The sequence below is a fragment of the Quercus lobata genome, chromosome 4 (assembly GCF_001633185.2).
Source record: "Quercus lobata isolate SW786 chromosome 4, ValleyOak3.0 Primary Assembly, whole genome shotgun sequence".
In the NCBI taxonomy this organism is placed as follows: domain Eukaryota; kingdom Viridiplantae; phylum Streptophyta; class Magnoliopsida; order Fagales; family Fagaceae; genus Quercus; species Quercus lobata.
In genome coordinates, this window is record NC_044907.1 from 8,939 (window position 1) to 29,504 (window position 20,566).

The 20,566-nt window shown below is 34.0% G+C and overlaps 3 protein-coding genes across 5 annotated transcripts; 1 reads left to right on the forward strand and 2 right to left on the reverse strand.

Moving 5' to 3' along the window:
* Window positions 1-844: 844 nt before the first annotated feature.
* Window positions 845-8,649, reverse strand: LOC115983960 (histidinol-phosphate aminotransferase, chloroplastic-like). Of its 3 annotated transcripts, none has more exons than XM_031106818.1 (10): window positions 8,492-8,649; window positions 7,990-8,262; window positions 6,908-6,991; window positions 6,567-6,721; window positions 6,333-6,430; window positions 6,023-6,131; window positions 5,252-5,409; window positions 2,391-2,533; window positions 2,128-2,268; window positions 845-1,324 (listed from the first exon to the last, which is right to left on the reverse strand). In XM_031106818.1, the coding sequence occupies exons 2-10, from the start codon at window positions 8,254-8,256 to the stop codon at window positions 1,193-1,195; spliced, it is 1,287 nt and encodes a 428-aa protein (XP_030962678.1). In that variant the 5' UTR covers window positions 8,257-8,262; window positions 8,492-8,649; the 3' UTR covers window positions 845-1,192. The 3 variants fall into 3 exon arrangements, with proteins under 3 accessions (XP_030962678.1, XP_030962679.1, XP_030962677.1); XM_031106819.1 differs by lacking the exon at window positions 8,492-8,649 and adding an exon at window positions 8,342-8,444; XM_031106817.1 differs by lacking the exon at window positions 8,492-8,649 and having other exon boundaries at window positions 7,990-8,268.
* A 3,673-nt stretch (window positions 8,650-12,322) lies between these two features.
* Window positions 12,323-17,418, forward strand: LOC115987782 (glutathione S-transferase T3-like). Its single transcript, XM_031111381.1, has 4 exons — window positions 12,323-12,431; window positions 12,625-13,010; window positions 13,081-13,593; window positions 17,132-17,418. The coding sequence occupies exons 2-4, from the start codon at window positions 12,666-12,668 to the stop codon at window positions 17,156-17,158; spliced, it is 885 nt and encodes a 294-aa protein (XP_030967241.1). The 5' UTR covers window positions 12,323-12,431; window positions 12,625-12,665; the 3' UTR covers window positions 17,159-17,418.
* A 2,160-nt stretch (window positions 17,419-19,578) lies between these two features.
* LOC115987783 lies at window positions 19,579-20,552 on the reverse strand. Its single transcript, XM_031111382.1, has 2 exons — window positions 20,499-20,552; window positions 19,579-20,314 (listed from the first exon to the last, which is right to left on the reverse strand). The coding sequence occupies exon 2, from the start codon at window positions 20,268-20,270 to the stop codon at window positions 19,599-19,601; it is 672 nt and encodes a 223-aa protein (XP_030967242.1). The 5' UTR covers window positions 20,271-20,314; window positions 20,499-20,552; the 3' UTR covers window positions 19,579-19,598.
* Between the last annotated feature and the right edge of the window lie 14 nt (window positions 20,553-20,566).

Below are 20,566 nucleotides of genomic sequence, written 5' to 3' on the forward strand. Positions count from 1 at the left end.
CTATTATGATAACCAATTTGATAGGCAAAAACAATGCTATAGACCCAGATAGTCACCTTAACCTCTAAAGCAGTGGGTCCCACACACGTGGAAGATACTATCATCATGAGGGCTTCGCCAACAAGAGAGTATGAAAGGGGAAGGAAGATATGGTATTGAGGGTTGGAAATATTGGGGTGTGAGACACGAGAGAAAGACGAGAACATAATCTTTAAGGACTGAGATCCTACTCGGAACTTAGTAAGGGAGTTCGGCCAATGAGATATATCTTCGGCTAGAAACTCGTAGCACTACAACGGTGGGCCAAAAGACCACAATGTGTGTGTGTGTGTGAGAGAGAGAGAGAGAGAGAGAGAGAGAGTGAGTGATGATTGCTCACATTCAATATAAGTTATTAAGTATGTTCGAAGAGATATGTTTCATATTGTACCTAAAGCCTAAAGGGGATGCAATTATGATTAAGGTAGAATTTGGATACTTGTCTAAAGTAAATAATAAGGAATAAGTGAAACTTTGTCAAATTTTCAATGTATATCATTGATGTCTGCATTATACTTGTAGAATACAATCCATAACTGGAGTGATGAGAAATGCCAGAAAATTTTGAGGAAACGAAAAGAATTACATTTACATTGGTTATTCACTGTTCTTTTGTGTGTGCACTTTAGTTTGTTCATATTGTTGGTTGTCTACGTGAAACCCTGAAAGGATGATTAGACCTTCTTGTATTCCCTCATAAATCCTTATTAACTTGGTATACGCACCTGCTGTAGGACAAGATTTAAATTCACATGCTTTCAAAATTCAAGATCACACAGTAAACAGGGTATCACAACATAAGAGCTGCTAGCAATGTTTTATAAAACGTTTACATACCACCCAATTGCACAGCAAGGTTAAGGAAGCACTATGGACTACAAATCTATAAAGAATTGAGCATCTATCTCGTTATCTATCAAAGAAAGTTTAACCATAACTAGAGTACAATCTAGAGAAGAGCACAAATCTATAACCCATTTTCCACAACAAAAGGTATCAAACTGACCAAAATATCATTCGTGCTCCACAACCACAAACTAAATATTGCACGATTTTATGATACAGTTCAAAGCAGAATAAAAATACAATTTCAATTTTGACCTTTCAAATCAAATTCTGCTCCCTAAAATGATGCCCCTGCACAGGCAAAGAATCAAGACAGGCGTCTAAGGCAATCCATCAAGACATCTGTGTGTTCAGGCTTCCCAACAGATACACGAACATAACCCCTCAATTCTTTGTTGTTGTAGTGGCGGATCATTACACCCATTTTTGCAAGGTCCTCCTGTACCAAAATAAGGTTATCAGCATAATTCCTTCTTCTTTTTTTTAGTGACAGTGTAACAGTTCTAAAGCAAAATGAGCAGTAAGTAACATGTAGAAAAGCTTTAAAAGGAAAGAACAAGAACAAATAAAGAAGACTGGATAGCTGGTTCAATGCTTTATGAATTCCGTTTTGGAAGCCATTTTGGTTTAGTCACTGGAACGGGATATTTTGGTACCGAAACATACCAGCATACCGTTTTCGAGAATACCGGTAATGTGTATAAATATATATATATACACACACACCAAAAAAATGTTGGTCAAAACTTATTTAATTTATTAGCCATGTTTAAAACTTTAAATCCATGTTCCTACTCCAACTCCCAACCATCTTGACTCAAACCCAATAATATCTTGGGAAATGTTTACCAATGTTCTTAGGGCATTGGTTTAGGAACTATTTTTAGAAATATTTTATTGGGAGAATGATAAAACAATAAATTTTGTTGACAGCTTTTTAGGAACAAGTCCATAATCAACATTTCAGTCCATTTTCCTACCCAGTTCCTATGAAGTCAACTCATAATTCCGATTAGAGCACTTCATCCTAAATTAATTTGCAACCTAAATAGCAACATCAGGCACTTAAAGTGACTTCATCCTAAATTAATTGCAACCTAAATAGAGAGAGAGAGAGAGAGCATTATCTTGACAACTAAACCAAAAAATCGTATGCAAAACTATAGATAAGAAAGACTATACACACAAACACATAGTCATCTAGCAGTGTAAATTCATTTTGTAAGTGAGAAAACTGCATACCTTCAACACCTTAGCATCCATTCCAGATGCAACCTCACAAAGAATGAAGTTAGAATAGCTTGGATATGGATTGAGAAATGGCACTTCCTTAAGAAGATTATATAGCCTATCCCTTTCTTGTACCAACGTATTTTTCACTTTCTGTTAAGAGATTGTTGATTCATATCAGATATGGCATTGAATGGAAGTAATACTGATTTTATCATGCCTAAACATAACTTATTAGTATAAATATGGACAATCCCAATAGGACAAGAATTAACCTCAAGATATGTGGGATTTTGCAAAGCTGCACAAGCAGATATTTCAGCAGCAACTGAAACATTATAAGGTTGCTTTGCTCTCCAAAGATACTCGATGATACTCAAAGGAAATGCTCCATATCCCACACGAAGTCCAGCTAAACCTGCACCAGTTGTTCATTTGCAATTTAAGATTCTGAACATTTCACATCAAGAAGAGAAGGTAAAATATTTTCAAAGTAAATATAAAAAATTAAATTAAAAATAAAATAAATATGAAGAATCACAATGGTATAATAAACATTTGTAAAATGTAACCTCCCGTATTGAACCCAAACCAGTAAATACAGGGAGTTAAATTGATTATCAACTAAAAAGCATAGGAATTAATATTTCAAGGACAAAACCTACTTCATAATTATGGTACATTACAAGGTGCCTGTTAGTCAATAGATAAATGAGTTTAGGACATCTAGATAACACTCACAATATTGAAAAGGGATTTTTTTTTTTTTTTTTAAACACCCTTTCCTTTTCCATTATATAACGAGACCAAATTACAGATACCAGAAGTGACAGTGGCAGCACATTGGGACCCGGAAAGTTTAATCGCCAATGCATGGAGGGCTCATGAGCTACGTTTGAAGCCATAGGTGGCTTGGAAATGCAGTAGTACTAGACTGAGTAAAATGGAGGCTGTAATCTATGGATTGTGTTTGCTATCAGCAGCACAATCATAAGGCCGATGGATTTGCCAGTTGACATGGAGCTTACGACAGACTGTGGGAAGTACTAGGGGACCCAACAGCAAAGACGGTATACTTGCATTTGATTGTGCAGTGATTGGGCCTTGTTACATTTGCAAGGATATAAGCAATGCTTGGACAGCAGGGGTTTGTATTTGAGGCTTTTTGATGGTTGTCACAAGTGGCTTGGTCTTTGTTGTGATGGGAGGTTTTCATTTTTAGGAGGGATTTTGGCAGAAGGTAAACATCAGCGATGGTGGTTGATAGGATTTTCGTATGAGATGAATCAAAGTTGATGCATTATATTTAGCAGTTGAAAAGCATAGGTTTTAGGGAATTTGAGCTCTTTGGGGGTGGGTCAATCAACTGATTTTGAGCTTGGCTATAGGTGGTGATGGAGGGGTGATCTTGGATCACGTGTTCACGATGGTTGGATGGTGGGTGTCTCAGATTATGTGATTATTGGATTCTTGTTAAGGACTATCTTTTTTGGGGAGGGTGGCAGTTGTGACAGCTTCCATGGTTTTGTTAGAAAACTAGATCAAGGTTTATTCTAATACCAAAACAGGACAATGAAGTCGGGAACATGTGTTCGGGAAATAAAAAGGGAAGGGAGATTGGGGAAAACTAACATAACCGAAAAAGAAAGGATAAACATAGGAATCAGCAAATAGGATTTGCTTAGAATAAACACAAAGAGATGAAAACAGAAAAATGAAACTAAAATAGCAATCCAATCTCTTTTATAGCATCAATCTATGTGAATCAACATCAATCACAATCAACCAAGTCCAACAAAATTAAATATCTTTAATAGGTCAATTTTGGTGTCTGCACATGTAGTCATTACAGCTAGTTTTGGTGGCTTTGGGCATTTGCAAAACAAATATATATATTCTTCGATTAAACAAAACCAGTATGTAGGCAAATTGAGGGTAAGCTTCCTACTAACCACCTCTCCCAAACCCCAAAGAAGCCGGAGTCTTGTGCACTATGTATGACCCTTTTTAGTTAAATAGGCAAATGGTACAACAGTATTCACGATCATGGTCTAAAACTGTATGTTTATTTTTTTTTTGATAGGTAATAAGAGTATTATTAAACAAACTGTAAAACTGAAGAAAGCAACTAAAACTGTGTGGTTTTAAATATGCAAATATACTTTTCCATAGTGATTAGCTTACCATTTCAAGCATCTGTTATAACAACAGGTATGTTCTCTAAGAAATAAAATATCCTTCATTCTAGGTTTTGCTTTGGGTTCTTAGATTCCAAGCACAACTTATTAATAACAAGGAGGGTAAATTGCAAATTACACCCCTAGAGTTTGGATGTGTTTGGATTTTACATCCTGAAATTTCAAAATTTGGATTTTATCTCTTGAAGTTTGGGAGTATTTGGATTTTACACATTGACGTTTTAGAATTTGGATTTTACCCCCTAAAATTTAGGTGTGTTTGGATTTTTACACTCCAAATTCAAACTTTAAGGTATAAAATCCAAACACCCCAAAATTTTAGGGAGTAAAATCCAAACAACCCTAAAATTTATGGAATAAAATCTAAATTTTGAAACGTCAAAGTCTAAAATCCAAACACTGGGACTTCAAGAGGTAAAATCCAAATTCTAAAACTTCAGGGTGTAAAATCCAAACACTCCCAAACTTTAGGGGTGTAATTTGCAATTTACCCTAACAAAGAAAAGGTAAAAAGCCCTCACTGCAGGAACACAAGTTTCGATCTTAGTGCTAAGAAACAGCAAAACAAATCTCTAGCATGTCAATGAACTTGATACAACTTTAGGGACTTAATTTTATTTTATTTCTGTCGGGGAACTTTGAGTTTCTCCTCTCATTCCCTGCCAACCTATAGTTGTAATCTTTCTATTCCCCAACCCACCCTCCTTTTTGTGTGTATGGGGTCTAGAACTCTTATTTTATTCTTTGAGACCTACAGCATATAACAGATAATTCAAATCAATTTAAGAAAGTCTAATAATTCACACCACAGATGGTAATAAATCTTGTATTAGCAATTCAATAACAAGATTGATGCTACCACAACAGAATAATTTGGGGTGACAAGCAAGTTCCAAAATAATTGACTCTAAAGAAAAGGCATTAAAATATATATATACCAGCTCTTTTGCTAAATGTCCGAAGAACAATTAGATTCTCGTGTTTCTTCACCCATTTCATCTTGGATTCTATCCCTGAAAACTCAATGTATGCTTCATCTAGCACCACTAATATGGGAAGCTTAAGGATTCTCAAGAGATCTTCATCATCAATTACACTGCATATAGTAAGTAGCATGGAAACATAATATGTCACGACAAAATTACATGACTAGAAATTATGCATAAAGTTCAAACATTTTATTTTTAAATATAGTCTACAGACTCATTACAACAGAACAGCATAACCACACTAAACTAAAGACTGAGTTCAAAGCCTGAAAGTCAGATCGCACAAGTAGAGGACACCTCTATTAACATTCTTTCTCGTCATCCAGGCCCTTATGTATTCTACAATCAGATCTCCTTAGAATTTCATTCTACAAGTAATTAATAGAACACACCTTAAATTCTAGTCTAGCACCAACACAATCTGAGCATATTCAGTTAATAACCCTTGAGAGATATAAAAAAAATCCTTTATTCTGTCTAAAAATGGACATATCTGCATCATACACCAATATTAACACACATGTTAAAGGAATACATTGAATCTCCCAAACCATACTATAAACATCTCTTAAATGGATCAAAGCCTAAATTCAGACTAACTAGTTTTGTAAGTCTACAATAGAAGAAAGCTTTGTGTAAGGACATGCTGGAGACCTCAAGTCAATCAAGTAAACTAATTGTGTCAAATATACAAGAAGAAAAGAAACAATTGAGAATTACCTCCCATCTGGATTGTTAGGAGATGTTAAAAATATACATTTGGGTTTTTCTTGTTCAATAACATCTGTTATTTGTTCAACATTCAAGCTAAAGTCTGCCTTTCTGGAGACTGCAGAAAAACATGAAATTGCAGGAGGTTATGCACGTTATGCACATATGATGCAACAGTCAAATGAAAAGAAAAGCAAGCAGAGAAATGAAGGATGTTTAGGGACCAAACATAAAGAATTTTTATTAATGAAACCAATAAAATATTAGAAACTCCAACATGGTGAAAGAGACTAAAAGAAAGCAGATATCTTATCTTTACCTTTTATAACAAGTGCCCCATTAACTGCAGCATCAAACTCATACATTGTAAAGGTCGGAGGGCAGTCCACAATCTTATCACCAGGTTCAAGCACACAACTGCAGCATATATTCATCAACAACAAAATCTACACAAGATTAGGAACTTTTGACTGTTGAGTTTAGGCAGATAATTAGATACTTAAGGGCATTATAATTTGGAAAATTATATAAATACAAAATTTCAATTTCTAACCGCATAATTAAATCAATGAGCTCATCTGCACCACATCCTGCAAGAATATAATCAGATTCAAGCCCTGAATCTTCTGCAAGGGCAGCACGCAAGCGACGGCTTTCAGGGTCTGGATAGACATATGGGAACTTCATTGAGCCCAAAGCTTCAAAAACCTACAAACAATCTGAATTTCTACTTAGGAAGAAAGGGGTATTGACACTCAGTATGGTGCCTGCAATAAAGACAGTGACAGACTCTTCTTTGTCTTCAAATCTTGTAAACACTGAATAAACATATCTTTAGGATCTTCAACAAAACCAAAGTCACAAAACAAAAGTATAATGTCACATACAACTTGCCTCTGGAGGAGGACCATAAGGGTTTTCATTCGCATCTAATTTGATGATATCTTCAGGCTTCCTTCCAAGACGGGCTGATAAAACCTGTACCAAAAAACACCATTCATTAATCTGGATATCAGATTATGAATGAACATGGATTTCCACTCAAGTGACATTGTAACTGGGGGCCTTAACCATATAAAACCAAAAGTGAAAAACATCTCATTTAACTTAAAAAATCAACCCAATCATAAAGAGAAACAAACACCATTCTCTATGAAATTTTATTTCCTTGTTTTTAGCTTTTTGATTAGTATACAAACACCACTTATATATTAAATAGATAATATAGCTGCAATTTTTCTTTAAGAAATCAACAATCATGATAATATTTCAAGCTGGTAGTGATTTTGAACAGATATATAGCCATATTGGGTCATAGTGCAAGGGCTTTTTTATTAAGGTGGACTACCTCATTCAAATTTCATTATTTGCTGAAACTAGGTGAGTGAGAATACCTGATGAGGTTGGAGTATCCAGTAAAGCCTTATGAAGGTCAACCATCACTAATCATTGTGTTTAAGAAAACCACCTTAGTTAGCATAGTCTTTATGTTGTGTGACACAAGGTAGATGACCCTTAAATTGGTTTCTTTTGGCTTTAGAGGTAGTCCCTAACAACACTTTTATAAGTTTGTTACTTGGCCCACTTTAGTTACACCATTAGCATAGTATAGGCAGAAGAAGATCGAAATCCTCAAACATCATTCCCCCTGCTCGCCAACACTGCCGAATACTAATTAACTTGGTTTTGTTATTGCCAAGAGCCTTGTAGTTCAATGGCATTCTCTAGTCTCCTTGATGAGGAGAACCAGGGTTTTAATCCCCAACTTCTTGTAACAATTGATTTATAATAAAAAGAACTTGATTTTGTTTTGTTATTACTCTCCTAAATAAGATTGTGTTAAAAATACATAACAAACTACTGCCACAGCCAAAAATCATCCACAATCTCAAAAGACTTAATCTTTGTCATAAAAAAATCAACCAAATGAGCAAAAGCAGACCAAAAAAGCATTAAAGGGTTACTGAGAAAAATACCTCAAAAGGCAAAATGGGTTGATAAGGAGACAATTTCCTCAAATGGGGTCGAATAAAGGAATCACCAGTCAAGCTCTGTTGAACCTCATTGATATGTTCTATCGAAGAAGGAACAGTGGAAGCCATAGCAACGACCCTCCTGCCGTTTCCTTGAATCAAGCAACTGGGTCTGTGCGATTGAGATTGAGGCACTACAAAATTTTGAAAACCATTGTTGGGTTTGGTCAAGCACAGAGAAGAGGCGTTGTAGATATCAATGACACCCATGAATATCTGCATATTTGGAAAACACACAAAACAAAGATGAAAAAAAAAATCAAATATATAAGAATGGGTTTTAGTATTGGCATACAGAGAAATGGTTTGTTTTGAGCAGAGAGGAAGTGAGTGTGAGACAGAGAGAGCAGAGCAATTTTTATTAAACCAAAAACAATATGTAACAGAAACATCATACAACCCAACCCAATTGGAGAATGAACCCAAGTCAGTGAGAGTGAGTTACGGTGAGTCGGTGACAGAGAGGGAGGAATGTTGGCTTGGCTTGACTTGCAATGCACGCACAGCTTGTTCCTCTTCGTTTTGATGAGAAGAAGTACTAGGCTGAGACTGTGTGTCTGTGAGAGACAGAGACAGAAACAGAGACACAGACGGTGTGCCGTGAATGACGTTTGTTTTGTGGCTGAGTCAATAGGCGGTTCTCGCTAGGTTAGGCCTATGGGCTTTATTGGGGTTTAGGACTATTGAGACCATAAGGCCCAACGGTTCTTTTTTTTTTAATTACTTTTGAATCTCTATATATAATTTATATATTTTAAATTAAACCATATGTTTATAAAAAATTAAGTTATTATAAATTAAACTTTATAGTTTTTTTTTTTTCATTAGTTTCAAATCGAATCCCCAACTTATAAAGAATTTTAAAATAATGTTTTTGTTTTTATTTGTTTTTAATGTTAAGTGCAGTAAAAAAAAAAATTGGTTAGTCAACATATAATATTTCATGTTTAATGGAAAATTCTGTAAATTTGTGGTAAAGTGATATAGAAAAGAGAAAAAAAAAATGAGGAAGTTTATGTGGTTTGGCCTTATGGTCTACTTCAACACAATAAGAGCCTAAATAGAATCCAAATTCATAATGGATATTACATACACAATTCAAAGGTAATTTGATTTGAGTTGAATATTAAATACTTCAATATCATGATTTTTTCTTTTGTAGAAATTAATCTATTTATTTATTAATTTAATAGTTACAATGAGAAACAAATTCGAACCCTAAAAGTCATGAACATATCAAGAGGTACTAACCAATTGAGTTACAAGACTTTTGACATACAATATTATAATGAATTATATTTTCCAATAATTTTAGAATAATGGTAAGATAATTGTATTTATCATTTCCTAATAACTTGAGCTTTTTAAACAATTGGTAATTTATCATGTTACAAAGCAAGTGATCCTAAGTTTAAACCTAGTCTCTACCCTCCCATTTAAATAGTTAAATGTCTCACATGTTGTGCTCTATTTATTATGGGGGAGTTTGGGAAAAGTTAAAAATCTCACATCTTAGCTTCATTTACTAAGAGTTTGATACATGTTATTTTCTATTATTATTATTTTTTTATTATTATTGTTATTATTTTGTTGAAGAAGAGAAGTGTTAGAAAGATAATTAATTTCACATTTTTTTTTCTAACAACTTAAAATGGGACAATTCATGAACCATTTACGAACCAAAGCTTGTGCCTCCTTTGATTCACACCTTCCCACTTCTATTCCTCCATGTTGACATCAACACCTCCTTCTTCCACCGCTGCTCCTCTTCTTGCCCCCTAGCTCTCTTCTTGGTGTTATTAGTTGTAACATTAATATAAATGACGCAAGCACCATAATAACTAGTTCATATTTGATATAACATACACTTAACACTCCCTCTTTTAAGTCCTTTGGTTTTCCATGCTGCCACCACCATTTTCCCACTCTTTTCCCTCTATGTTTAACATCAGCGCCTTCTTCTTCCACAGTTCCCTCAACCTCAATTTACCTCATTACCTTTTGCATACCACTCCTCTATAATGTTACACTCATCTTACCTTTCTCCTTCCTCCTTCCCGCATTCACTATATATCTCTGCCTCTTCCCATAATCACTTTTTTGTTTTTAGCAATTTTTCTGGATTTAATGTGAAAATTTTACAATGTAACCAAACATTATACAATCATCATTTAAAGTCTTGACCAAATAAGAAGAAATAAGTTATTTTCATTAAAAAAAAAAAAAAAAAATCTATCGAACACATTTCCTTTAAGAAAATATTTTACTTTTTATGCCAAAACAAATGGAAATTAACCAATAATTTATTACTAACTTCTAGCAGTAACAGTGAAACGATGATCTGATATCCTTAGCCTCTAGTTCTGCGTTTGGCAGGCACCCCAAGAAGGAGAGAGGAAAAAATTAATCATACAATTAATATGCCTTCTATACAAATGATTTGGTATGGTCAAACAAATGAAGAGAACATGCAACATGGAATATTATTATATATCCACACCCACTAGGACTTTCAAGGACTTATTTTGGCTTTGAACTCATACAAGTGAGAACATTGAGAGTTAACGGGGGAAGCAAGGAGTTCCAGATGATTTTGACTTCTTGGACATCTGTGAGATAGGTGCTTTATCTTGTTAACTAAAGTACTAAACCCCTTGAAAGGTGAAGTATCTAAAGAAAATAGTTAAGCTAAGAAAAGGAGTAGCCAAGAACAAGATATATACAGGGCCGGCTCAAGGTATTGTGGGGCTTAAGGCGACAACTTCAAGTGAGGTCTATTCTTATATTTTGAATATTAATAGAATATTTATTTAACTTTTGTTTTTTTTTTTTCATTTAAAATCTATTTTTTTAGAAAAAAAATTACAAATTAAAACGAACCCATCACATTATTCAATGACTATACATCTAAAATAAACACTATTCATTGAATGAAGTAACCAAATACTAAAAAATTACGATTGAAAATTTTAATGAAGTTATATATTTGATATTTCTAAATAGAATTTGAGTATAAATTTATTTACTAGTGTAAGATTAATGAGTTCTTTTAACATTTATGTGTGAGAGATTAAACGATTGACCCATTTAATGAAAATATTTTCTTTAAATAGTTTTTCTTTCATAAAAAACAACTACTTTTTTATTTTTTGGTGAATATTTAGGGCTTAATTAATACTTCTATTGGTATAGAAATATCTCTATTGATAAAAATTTAGGGGCTTTTTTCATTGGGGGCCTAAGGCGGTTGCCTATTTAGCTCACTCATTGAGCCGGCACTGGATATATAGTGGTGGTGATTGATGGAATTTGAGATGAATAGTGCCCTCTATCATCTCATTCTCCATAGACACACATATGGAGAAAGTTTAGCTACAAAATTAGTTATAACATTAGACTATGACATTAATAAAATAAACATTACTACATATTTTGAAAATCTAACACACGTGTCAAATTTTGGATCAATTAGATATTATTTACTATATAATCTATAAGCTTACTACAAAAACTTGCAATTTAAACAATTTATTGATGATATAGCTATTAATTTTTAATTTTTTAGAAATTTTGCAAGCATGGAGGTTATAAAAAAAATATGTAATCTAATGGTGGATTTGTCAAAATTCACCTCAAATAAAAATATATTGAATAAGGTAATGCTACAACCAATTTTGTAGCTAAACTTCTGTTTAAAAAAAAAAAAAAAATTGTAGCTAAACTTTGTCCATAAAATATTATTTTTTTAAAATATCATCTTGCTACAAAATCATCTTATTTATAAAATAGTACTGTAGCACTTTAATGCTCTATTTGTTTCAATGGAAAACCTTCTACAAAGATAATTTTTCATGTTTTCCAGTGTTTGATAGTATAAAAAAAATAAGTTAAAAAAAAATTATCTTTGGTTAACAAAAAAAGTATGGTTTATTTTTAGAGATTGTTTCCATTAAATTTTTTTTGAAAAACAATTCTATCTCATAGCAAGCTAAATAAAGAAAATTAGAAGATTATTTTTTAACTTATTTAAGATAATTACCAAATATATAAAAATGAGATAATTTTATAAAAAATACTTTTTAGTCAATGACTAATTTTCTATAAAATATTTTTGCTTAAACAAACATAGCATAAATATTTTTACAATTACAAATCAGATAACGCAAACTTTTATGGTTATGATCCTATAAATTTACAATAGGGGCGCAATGCTCTAAGCCCTTAAGGGTAAAAAGGTAATTAAAATCCCCCTTATTTATAGATAAATACAACAGGAACAGGTAAATCATTTTTTCTCACCGTCTAGTCTTCACATATCAGCAGGTTCCTAGGGTTTCTCCGATTCTCTCTGCCTCATCTCAGCTTCCATTCTCGCCGATTCAACGGTAAAAACTTATCTCTGTCATCTTCTTCTTCGTTTCAGTTGAACTATGGATTATTATCATTATTATCATGAATAGTAGAAAACTTTCCCCCAATTCTATTGTTAATTCAAATTCATCCCAATTTTTTTTTTCAATGTTTATATGTTCTATACGTAATTAATGAAAAAATTTACTCTTTGCTGGTTTTGATTAGATTTAGGTAGCCCACAAACCCAAATCCAAATCCAATAATAAATGTCTGTACAAGATTCTCCATCCGAGGCTGAAATTGTCACTCCTGCTAAGAAATCAAAACGGGGTGGCAATTTCAGCGTAGAGGAAGACAAGCTCCTTGTGTTGGCGTGGCTTAATACTAGCGTCGATGCCGTGCATCATGGTGGTAATAATGACCAAAACAACAAAGCCCCATTTTATACGAAAATCGCCAAATACTTCCACGATCACAAGAAGGATTCTACGCGTACTGTTGTCTCCCTAACGAGTCGGTGGGGTGTGATTAATAGGGAGACGAGTAAATTTTGTGAGGTGTTTGCTAAAGTTGAAGCAAAGAATCCAAATGCTACCACCGAACAAATGAAGGTATCAATTGTGTTATATTGCAATGGTTTGAAGAAAATGTCAATTGCTTAATACTTTTTTGTTTTTTTAGATTGACGCCAAGGACTTGTTTAAAGAAACATACAAGTGCAATTTTCAATTCGAACATTGTTGGCTCTTGTTGAAGAATTTACCAAAGTGGACACTCAATAAGCCTAGGGAAAATTTGAGAAAAGAATTACCTCAAACTCCGGATTCAATAGAGCAAGATCAAGCTGGGAGGGATGATGTCTTGCTTGATGACACTATGGATTTCCAAAGACCAATAGGTAGGAAGGTTGAAAAGCCCAACCGAAAGAGAAAAGATACTGACAAAGAAGTTGCGGAATATCTGAAAAAGAAAATGAAATTTCTTGAAGAATCGTGTGCACAAGAAAAAGAGATTCTTCGTATCAAAACGGAAAAATTTCGCTTGGAAGAGTTGAGGGAGAATGAAAGAATTAATATTGAAAAGGAAAGGCTTCGTATTGAAAGAATTAAGGAGGATGAGAGAATTATGATGGTTGATACAAGTGCTATGTCGGAATCACAAAAACTTTTTTATCATGAACTCCAAAAGGAAATCCTTGCAAGACGAACTTTGAGTAAATAGTTAGGTTGAGATGATGCCTTCCTCTTTGGTAATGACTTATTTTAGGCATTGGTTTGTATTTTGTGACCTTATTTTGGTAGTACTGTAGTTTATTTTAGGCCTGAGTTTGTATTTTGTCTAGAAAAAGTTATATATTTTTTTTGAAACCAAGTTCTTCTCTCTTTAATTCACTCCACTCCTTTGCATTTTCTACTATGCAATTATGTGATCATAATATCTTAGCTTATACAAAACGTCTTATGAATTTTCCATATTTGATGTCACATACCAGTCACATATTAGATCAATGTACTGAATGATTTCCATATCCAGTTTGGCAACCTCAGAAAAATAGCACACCAATTTATTTAATCTAGTACGAGATGAGAGTTCAGATTATATTTTGTGCAACAAACAGAATTGTCACCGTATTTTGTCATCTTCAAACTAAAGACATGCAAGTTTCTCAGGTGCCTGGAAGAATCACCATGATTTCAACCCAAACTGGAAATATTCATATGGAGTTTTTCATAAAGGTTATGAGGTGCTGAATCGATTACAGTTGTGAATTTCTTGGCGCAACCTTTATGAACAACTTTTTGTGATAGTATATACTGTAATCAATTCAGCACCTTTTCCATTTTCCATCGTGGCCCTCTTGAAGACTCACGGCTGCTTTCTAGGAAAGGTTTCTCTCCAATCTGGGTGTTCAATCAGATATTCCCATTGCCTGAAAAGGAAAATTTAGAAAATAAATTATAAATACAAAAACTATTTCTATTTTCTAACTAATCATTGTTTCACAAGATATATGTGCTGCAAGTTTCCAACAAAACGGGTATACATCTCATCTTCATCCCTCTCTGCATCTCATTTTCTTTTCTATTCTTTTTTATATAAGATTTTGATTGCAGTTTATGCTGCAAGTTTTCAACAACAATTGATTAGAAAACAAAAATATAGGTGCTGCAAGTTTCTTAAAAAGTCTTCATCCCTCTTTGCATCTCATTTTCATTTCTATTCTTTCTATTACATTTTGATTGCTGTTCGTGTGTGTGTAAGAAAAAATATTGCATTATACATGCCACCCCCCTTTTTTTCCCTTTCTGTTGAGGGTGCAGGGGTTTGTTATTAAAGACACAAAAACCAACATATGTATTTATTCTTAAATTATCTTGTTCTCTATCCAGTCAATGGCTATCATATATTGGCATCCAAAATGCAAATTGTGTAATGCTCATAAAGTTATTGCCTATTAAGTACTAGTTAAGACGCTTATGTCACAGGCTAACTGAGGACTCCAAAGGGTAGCACAATTGGCTGGGGACCGTGCCTCCTGAAGCAGAGGTCACTAGGTCCCATCGCCTTCTCCCTCCCGTTAAAGCCCAAAACAAACTAATAAAAAAACTGTAAATCCAAGATTTATTTTAATCAGACTATACCTTCTTAAATTATACACAAAATCCGGGGTCTCAGCGGAAGGACAAGTAGAACATCTGAGGAGAATATATTTCAAAATTTGAAAGGCTTTGAAGTGTCCGAGAAATATATTTTTGGCGAAAGAAGAGCTCAAAGCGTCAACATAAATGGAGGAAAGAGTGAGGAAATACATTTGAAGAAAAAAAAACCAGAGAATTGCTTTGGAAAGCAATGAATCCTGTGCTTTCTTTGAATGCAGATAATAGAAGTTGTAGTTTGTAGGTAATTTAACAATTGTACCAGCAGCATGAAGCAATTCTAAATTGATCAGTTTGACTGTTTGAGTATCATATGTCTCAAACAACTTGCCACTCTAACTGGGGTCCTCATAGGATGCAGCGACTCGAATTCTCCTAATAATCTCATCCGAACATCTTGAAGTTCTATCAAAATAGGCAGGGGTAACTAATCCAGTGGAAGCTTATACCTGAAAAATGTTGAAAAGATTAAAATCAATATTTTAGAACATGGCTGCAAGCTTCAACTGCATGCATTAACCAATAAGGTCTGCAAACATTTCATAAAACTATAAAGACCACACAAGTAACCGGTTTAGTGATTATGTGTCTTGCCATGCCATTAGTCAGTCCGTACTAGAATCTGTCTTGCACACGTAACTAGTCATGCCATTAAATAGATCCAAACTAAAATATGTCTCATATAGTAGTATAAATATATGCTTCTTGATGAACCAAAACCATTTGATCCATACTAGTAATACTTGCTAGAAATCAATACTAAAATCAGAGTGCATATCAAATAAATATTTTGGCTTTGTTTCTGTACAATTGGGTTTTTGTCTAACTTAGACTTCAAATGTGGCAAATTCATCAGAACTACAGGCTTAAATCATTAAAGTTTATATAGGGCTGGCCCAAGCATTTCGGAGGCCTAAGGCAAAATCTTCAAATGAGGTCTTTATGTTATCACTTAAATAATATTTAACTAGCATTTTATCATGAATAGTAGGAAACTTTCCCCCAATTCTGTTGTTAATTCAAATTCATCCCAATTTTTTTTTTTCAATGTTTATATGTTCTATACGTAATTAATGAAAAATTCACTCTTTGCTGGTTTTGATTAGATTTAGGTAGCCCACAAATTCAAATCCAAATCCAATAATAAATGTCTGTACAAGATTCTCCATCCGAGGCTGAAATTGTCACTCCTGCTAAGAAATCAAAACGGGGTGGCAATTTCAGCGTAGAGGAAGACAAGCTCCTTGTGTTGGCGTGGCTTAATACTAGCGTCGATGCCGTGCATCATGGTGGTAATAATGACCAAAACAACAAAGCCCCATTTTATACAAAAATCGCCAAATACTTCCACGACCACAAGAAGGATTCTACGCGTACTGTTGTCTCCCTAACGAGTTGATGGGGTGTGATTAATAGGGAGACGAGTAAGTTTTGTGAGGTGTTTGCTAAAGTTGAAGCAAAGAATCCAAATGCTACTGCCGAACAAATGAAGGTATCAATTGTGTTATGTTGCAATGGTTTGAAGAAAATGTCAATTGCTTAATACCTTTTTGTTTTTTTAGATTGACGCCAAGGACTTGTTTAAAGAAATATACAATTGCAATTTTCAATTCGAACATTGTTGGCTCTTGTTGAAGAATTTACCAAAGTGGACACTCAATAAGCCTAGAGAAAATTTGAGAAAAGAATTACCTCAAACTCCGGATTCAATAGAGCAAGATCAAGCTGGGAGGGATGATGTCTTGCTTGATGACACTATGGATTTCCGGAGACCAATAGGTAGGAAGGTTGAAAAGCCCAACTGAAAGAGAAAAGATACTGACAAAGAAGTTGCGGAATATCTAAAAAAGAAAATGAAATTTCTTGAAGAATTGTGTGCACAAGAAAAAGAAGTTCTTCGTATCAAAACGGAAAAATTTCACTTGGAAGAGTTGAGGGAGAATGAAAGAATTAATATTGAAAAGGAAAGGCTTCGTATTGAAAGAATTAAGGAGGATGAGAGAATTATGATGGTTGATACAAGTGCCATGTCCGAATCACAAAAACTTTTTTATCATGAACTCCAAAAGGAAATCCTTGCAAGACGAACTTTGAGTAAATAGTTGGGTTGAGATGATGTCTTCCTCTGACCTTATTTTGATAATAACTTATTTTAGGCATTGGTTTGTATTTTGTGACCTTACTTTGGTAGTAGTTTATTTTAGGCCTGAATTTGTATCTTGTCTAGAAAAAGTTCTCTCTTCTTCTTTTTTTGAAACAAAGTTCTTCTCTCTTTAATTCACTCCACTCCTTTGTATTTTCTACTATGCAATTATGTAATCGTAATATCTTAGCGTATACAAAACGTCTTATGAATTTTCCATATTTGATGTCACATATCAGTCACATTTTAGATCAATGTACTGAATGATTTCCATATCTAGTTTGGCAACCTCAGAAAAATAGCGCACCAATTTATTTAATCTAGTACAAGATGAGAGTTCAGATTATATTTTGTGCAACAAACAGAATTGTCACTGTATTTTGTCATCTTCAAACTAAAGACATGCAAGTTTCTCAGGTGCCTGGAAGAATCACTATGATTTCGACCCAAACTGGAAATATTCATATGGAGTTTTTCATAAAGGTTGAGATTCTTGGCACAACCTTTGTGAACAACTTTTTGTGATAGTACATATCTAAAAAAAAAAAGTTGTTCATAAAAGTTGTGCCAAGAAATTCATAACTGCAATCAGCACCTTATCCATCTTCCATCCCGGCTCTCTTGAAGACTCGCGGCTGCTTTCTAGGAAAGGTTTCTCTCCAATCTGGGTGTTCTATCAGATATTCCGTTGCTTGAAAAGGAAAAATTAGAAAATAAATTATAAATACAAAAACTATTTCTATTTTCTAACCAATCATTGTTTCACAGGATATATGTGCTGCAAGTTTCCAACAAAATGGGTATACATCTCATTTTTCACAAGATATCTTCATCCCTCTTTGCATCTCATTTTCTTTACTAATCTTTTTTATAAGATTTTGATTGCAGTTTGTGCTGCAAGTTTTTAACAACAATTGATTAGAAACCAATAATATAGGTGCTGCAAGTTCTTCATTCCTCTTTGCATCTCATTTTCATTTCTATTATTTAGTACATTTTGATTGCAGTTTGTGTGTGTAAGAAAAAAACATTGCATTATACATGCCACCCCCCCTTTTTTCCCTTTCTGTTGAGGGTGCAGGGGTTGCTATTAAAGACACAAAAACCAATATATTTATTTAAATTCTTAAATTATTTTGTCCTCTATCCAGTCAATGGCCATCCAAAATGCAAATTATGTAATGCTCATAAAGTTATTGCCTATTAAGTACTAGTTAAGACGCTTATGTCACAGACTAACTGAGGACTCCAAAGGGTAGCACAATTGGCTGGGGACCATGCCTCCTGAAGCAGAGGTCACAAGGTCCCATTCCCTTCCCACTCCCCTTAAAGCCCAAAACGAACTAATAAAAACACTGTAAATCCAAGATTTATTTTAATCAAACTATACCTTCTTAAATTATACACAAAAGCTGGGGCCTCAGCAGAATGGGAAGTAGAACATCTGAGGAGAATTTCAAAATTAGAAAGGCTTTGAAGTGTCCGAGAAATATATTTTTGGCAAAAGCTCCTGTATTGAAGGAAAGAAGAGCTCAAAGTGTCAACATAAATGGTGGAAAGGTGAGGAAATACATTTAAAAAATAAAAACCAGAGAATTGCTTTGGAAAGCAATGAATCATGTGCTTTCTTTGAATGCAGATAATAGAAGTTGTAGTTTGTAGGTAGTTTAACAATTGTACCAGCAGCATGAAGCAATTCTAAATTGATCAGTTTGAGTATCAGGAGATAACATCTGGGAGAGTCCCATGTCCACAATATTTTGAGAATCCATATGAACAACTGAGTTCTTGCACTTAAGAAAACAGAATTTGAAGCAAAGAACCAACATTCGGTCAATTCTTACATTCTATTTTGCTTGTGGTGAATAATTAGACACACACAAGTTGTTGCTTCATCAATGCCAACAAACTTATCATATGAATTATGAAAATGGAAGAAAAAAAAGGTAAAATTGTCTGATCTCTTCTCAATCATGGATTTGCCAGTCAATAAATAAACTGGAGCATAGCCTTGGATATCCAAGTGCCTCAACGATGAGCAACATTCCATTGAATGAAGTTTTTTTTTTTTTTTTTTTTTTTGGTTTGCTGAATTGAATGTGCCTGTTTGAAGATGTTTGAAGATGTAATTTTTCCGATTCTTTCATCGTTCCAGTTTTTAAAACCATGATATTGATGCTAAGTGGTTGCCCAAAAATTTTATTAAAATTTAAATACAAATTGTATATATATATTTATTATAGAATATAAATAAATCATAAAAATTAGATAATCTATTGTAACCTTTGCTTAAGTGGATAATAAATGAATCAATTCATTAAAACATTTGCTTAGGTGGAAGGGCTTTTTTTTTTTTTTTTTTTTTTTTTTGGGCTGAGAAAACGATAATGAACTTTTCATTAATCAGGCATTAAGCCTCTGTCAAGAAGTACAAATTGCAATGCACTGCTATGAATATCCTCCATCCACACTTGTGGTTCATACAAGTTTTTTGCTAATTTTGCAAGCTTATCTGCTACTTTATTACCTTTGCGCCTTGTGTGTGAGTAAGATGCCTCTCTTAGCTTAGCTGATAGTGCCCGGGCTTCCTCTATTATATGACCAAATGCTGTCAAACAAGGCTGGTCTGCTTTGAGGTGGTTGATAATAACCTCTGAATCGCCTTCGAATACCACATCTTGGAGTCCAATTTCGAGTGTGAATAAGATGGCCCTTCTGCATGCCAGAGCTTCTAAGTCTGCAGCCATTGGTGGTAGTCTGATGCATTTCGAAAGGGAGGCGATAACCATGCCATCTGAATCACGAGCTACCACTCCCAATCCCGCCGAGTCCGTGTCTATGAAAGTTGCTCCAAAATTTATTTTGTAGGCTGAAGGTGGGGGTGGCCGCCATTGGTTTGAGTGGGATACCATGTCTTGTTGTATTGGGCCTTCTTGCACCGAGTTATACTCTTGCAGCCATTCCATGGCATCATTGTAAATTTTCTCCGTTGGCAAGGAAGTGGACCCGACCCTTTTTGCATTCCTATTAAACCAAATGCTCCATCCCATGTAAGCAAACAGCTCTGCCATCTGTTGGTTTTTTTTGTGAGAGGATTCCTCTAAATGTGTAGTACCTATTTATTTTTCAAAGAGTGACATTTGAAAATAATTAAAAATAAGGTAGAAGACCAAATGAAAGAACTCTCAATGAATGCGCAATATGATGGAACCTCATAATTTCACACATAAGTAAATTTTTTTTTTTTTTTTTTTTTTATAGAAACTGTAAATCCAAGATTTATTCTAATCAGACTATACTTTCTTAAATTATATACAAAATCTGGGGCCTCAGCAGAAGGAAAAGTAGAACATTTGAGGAGAATATA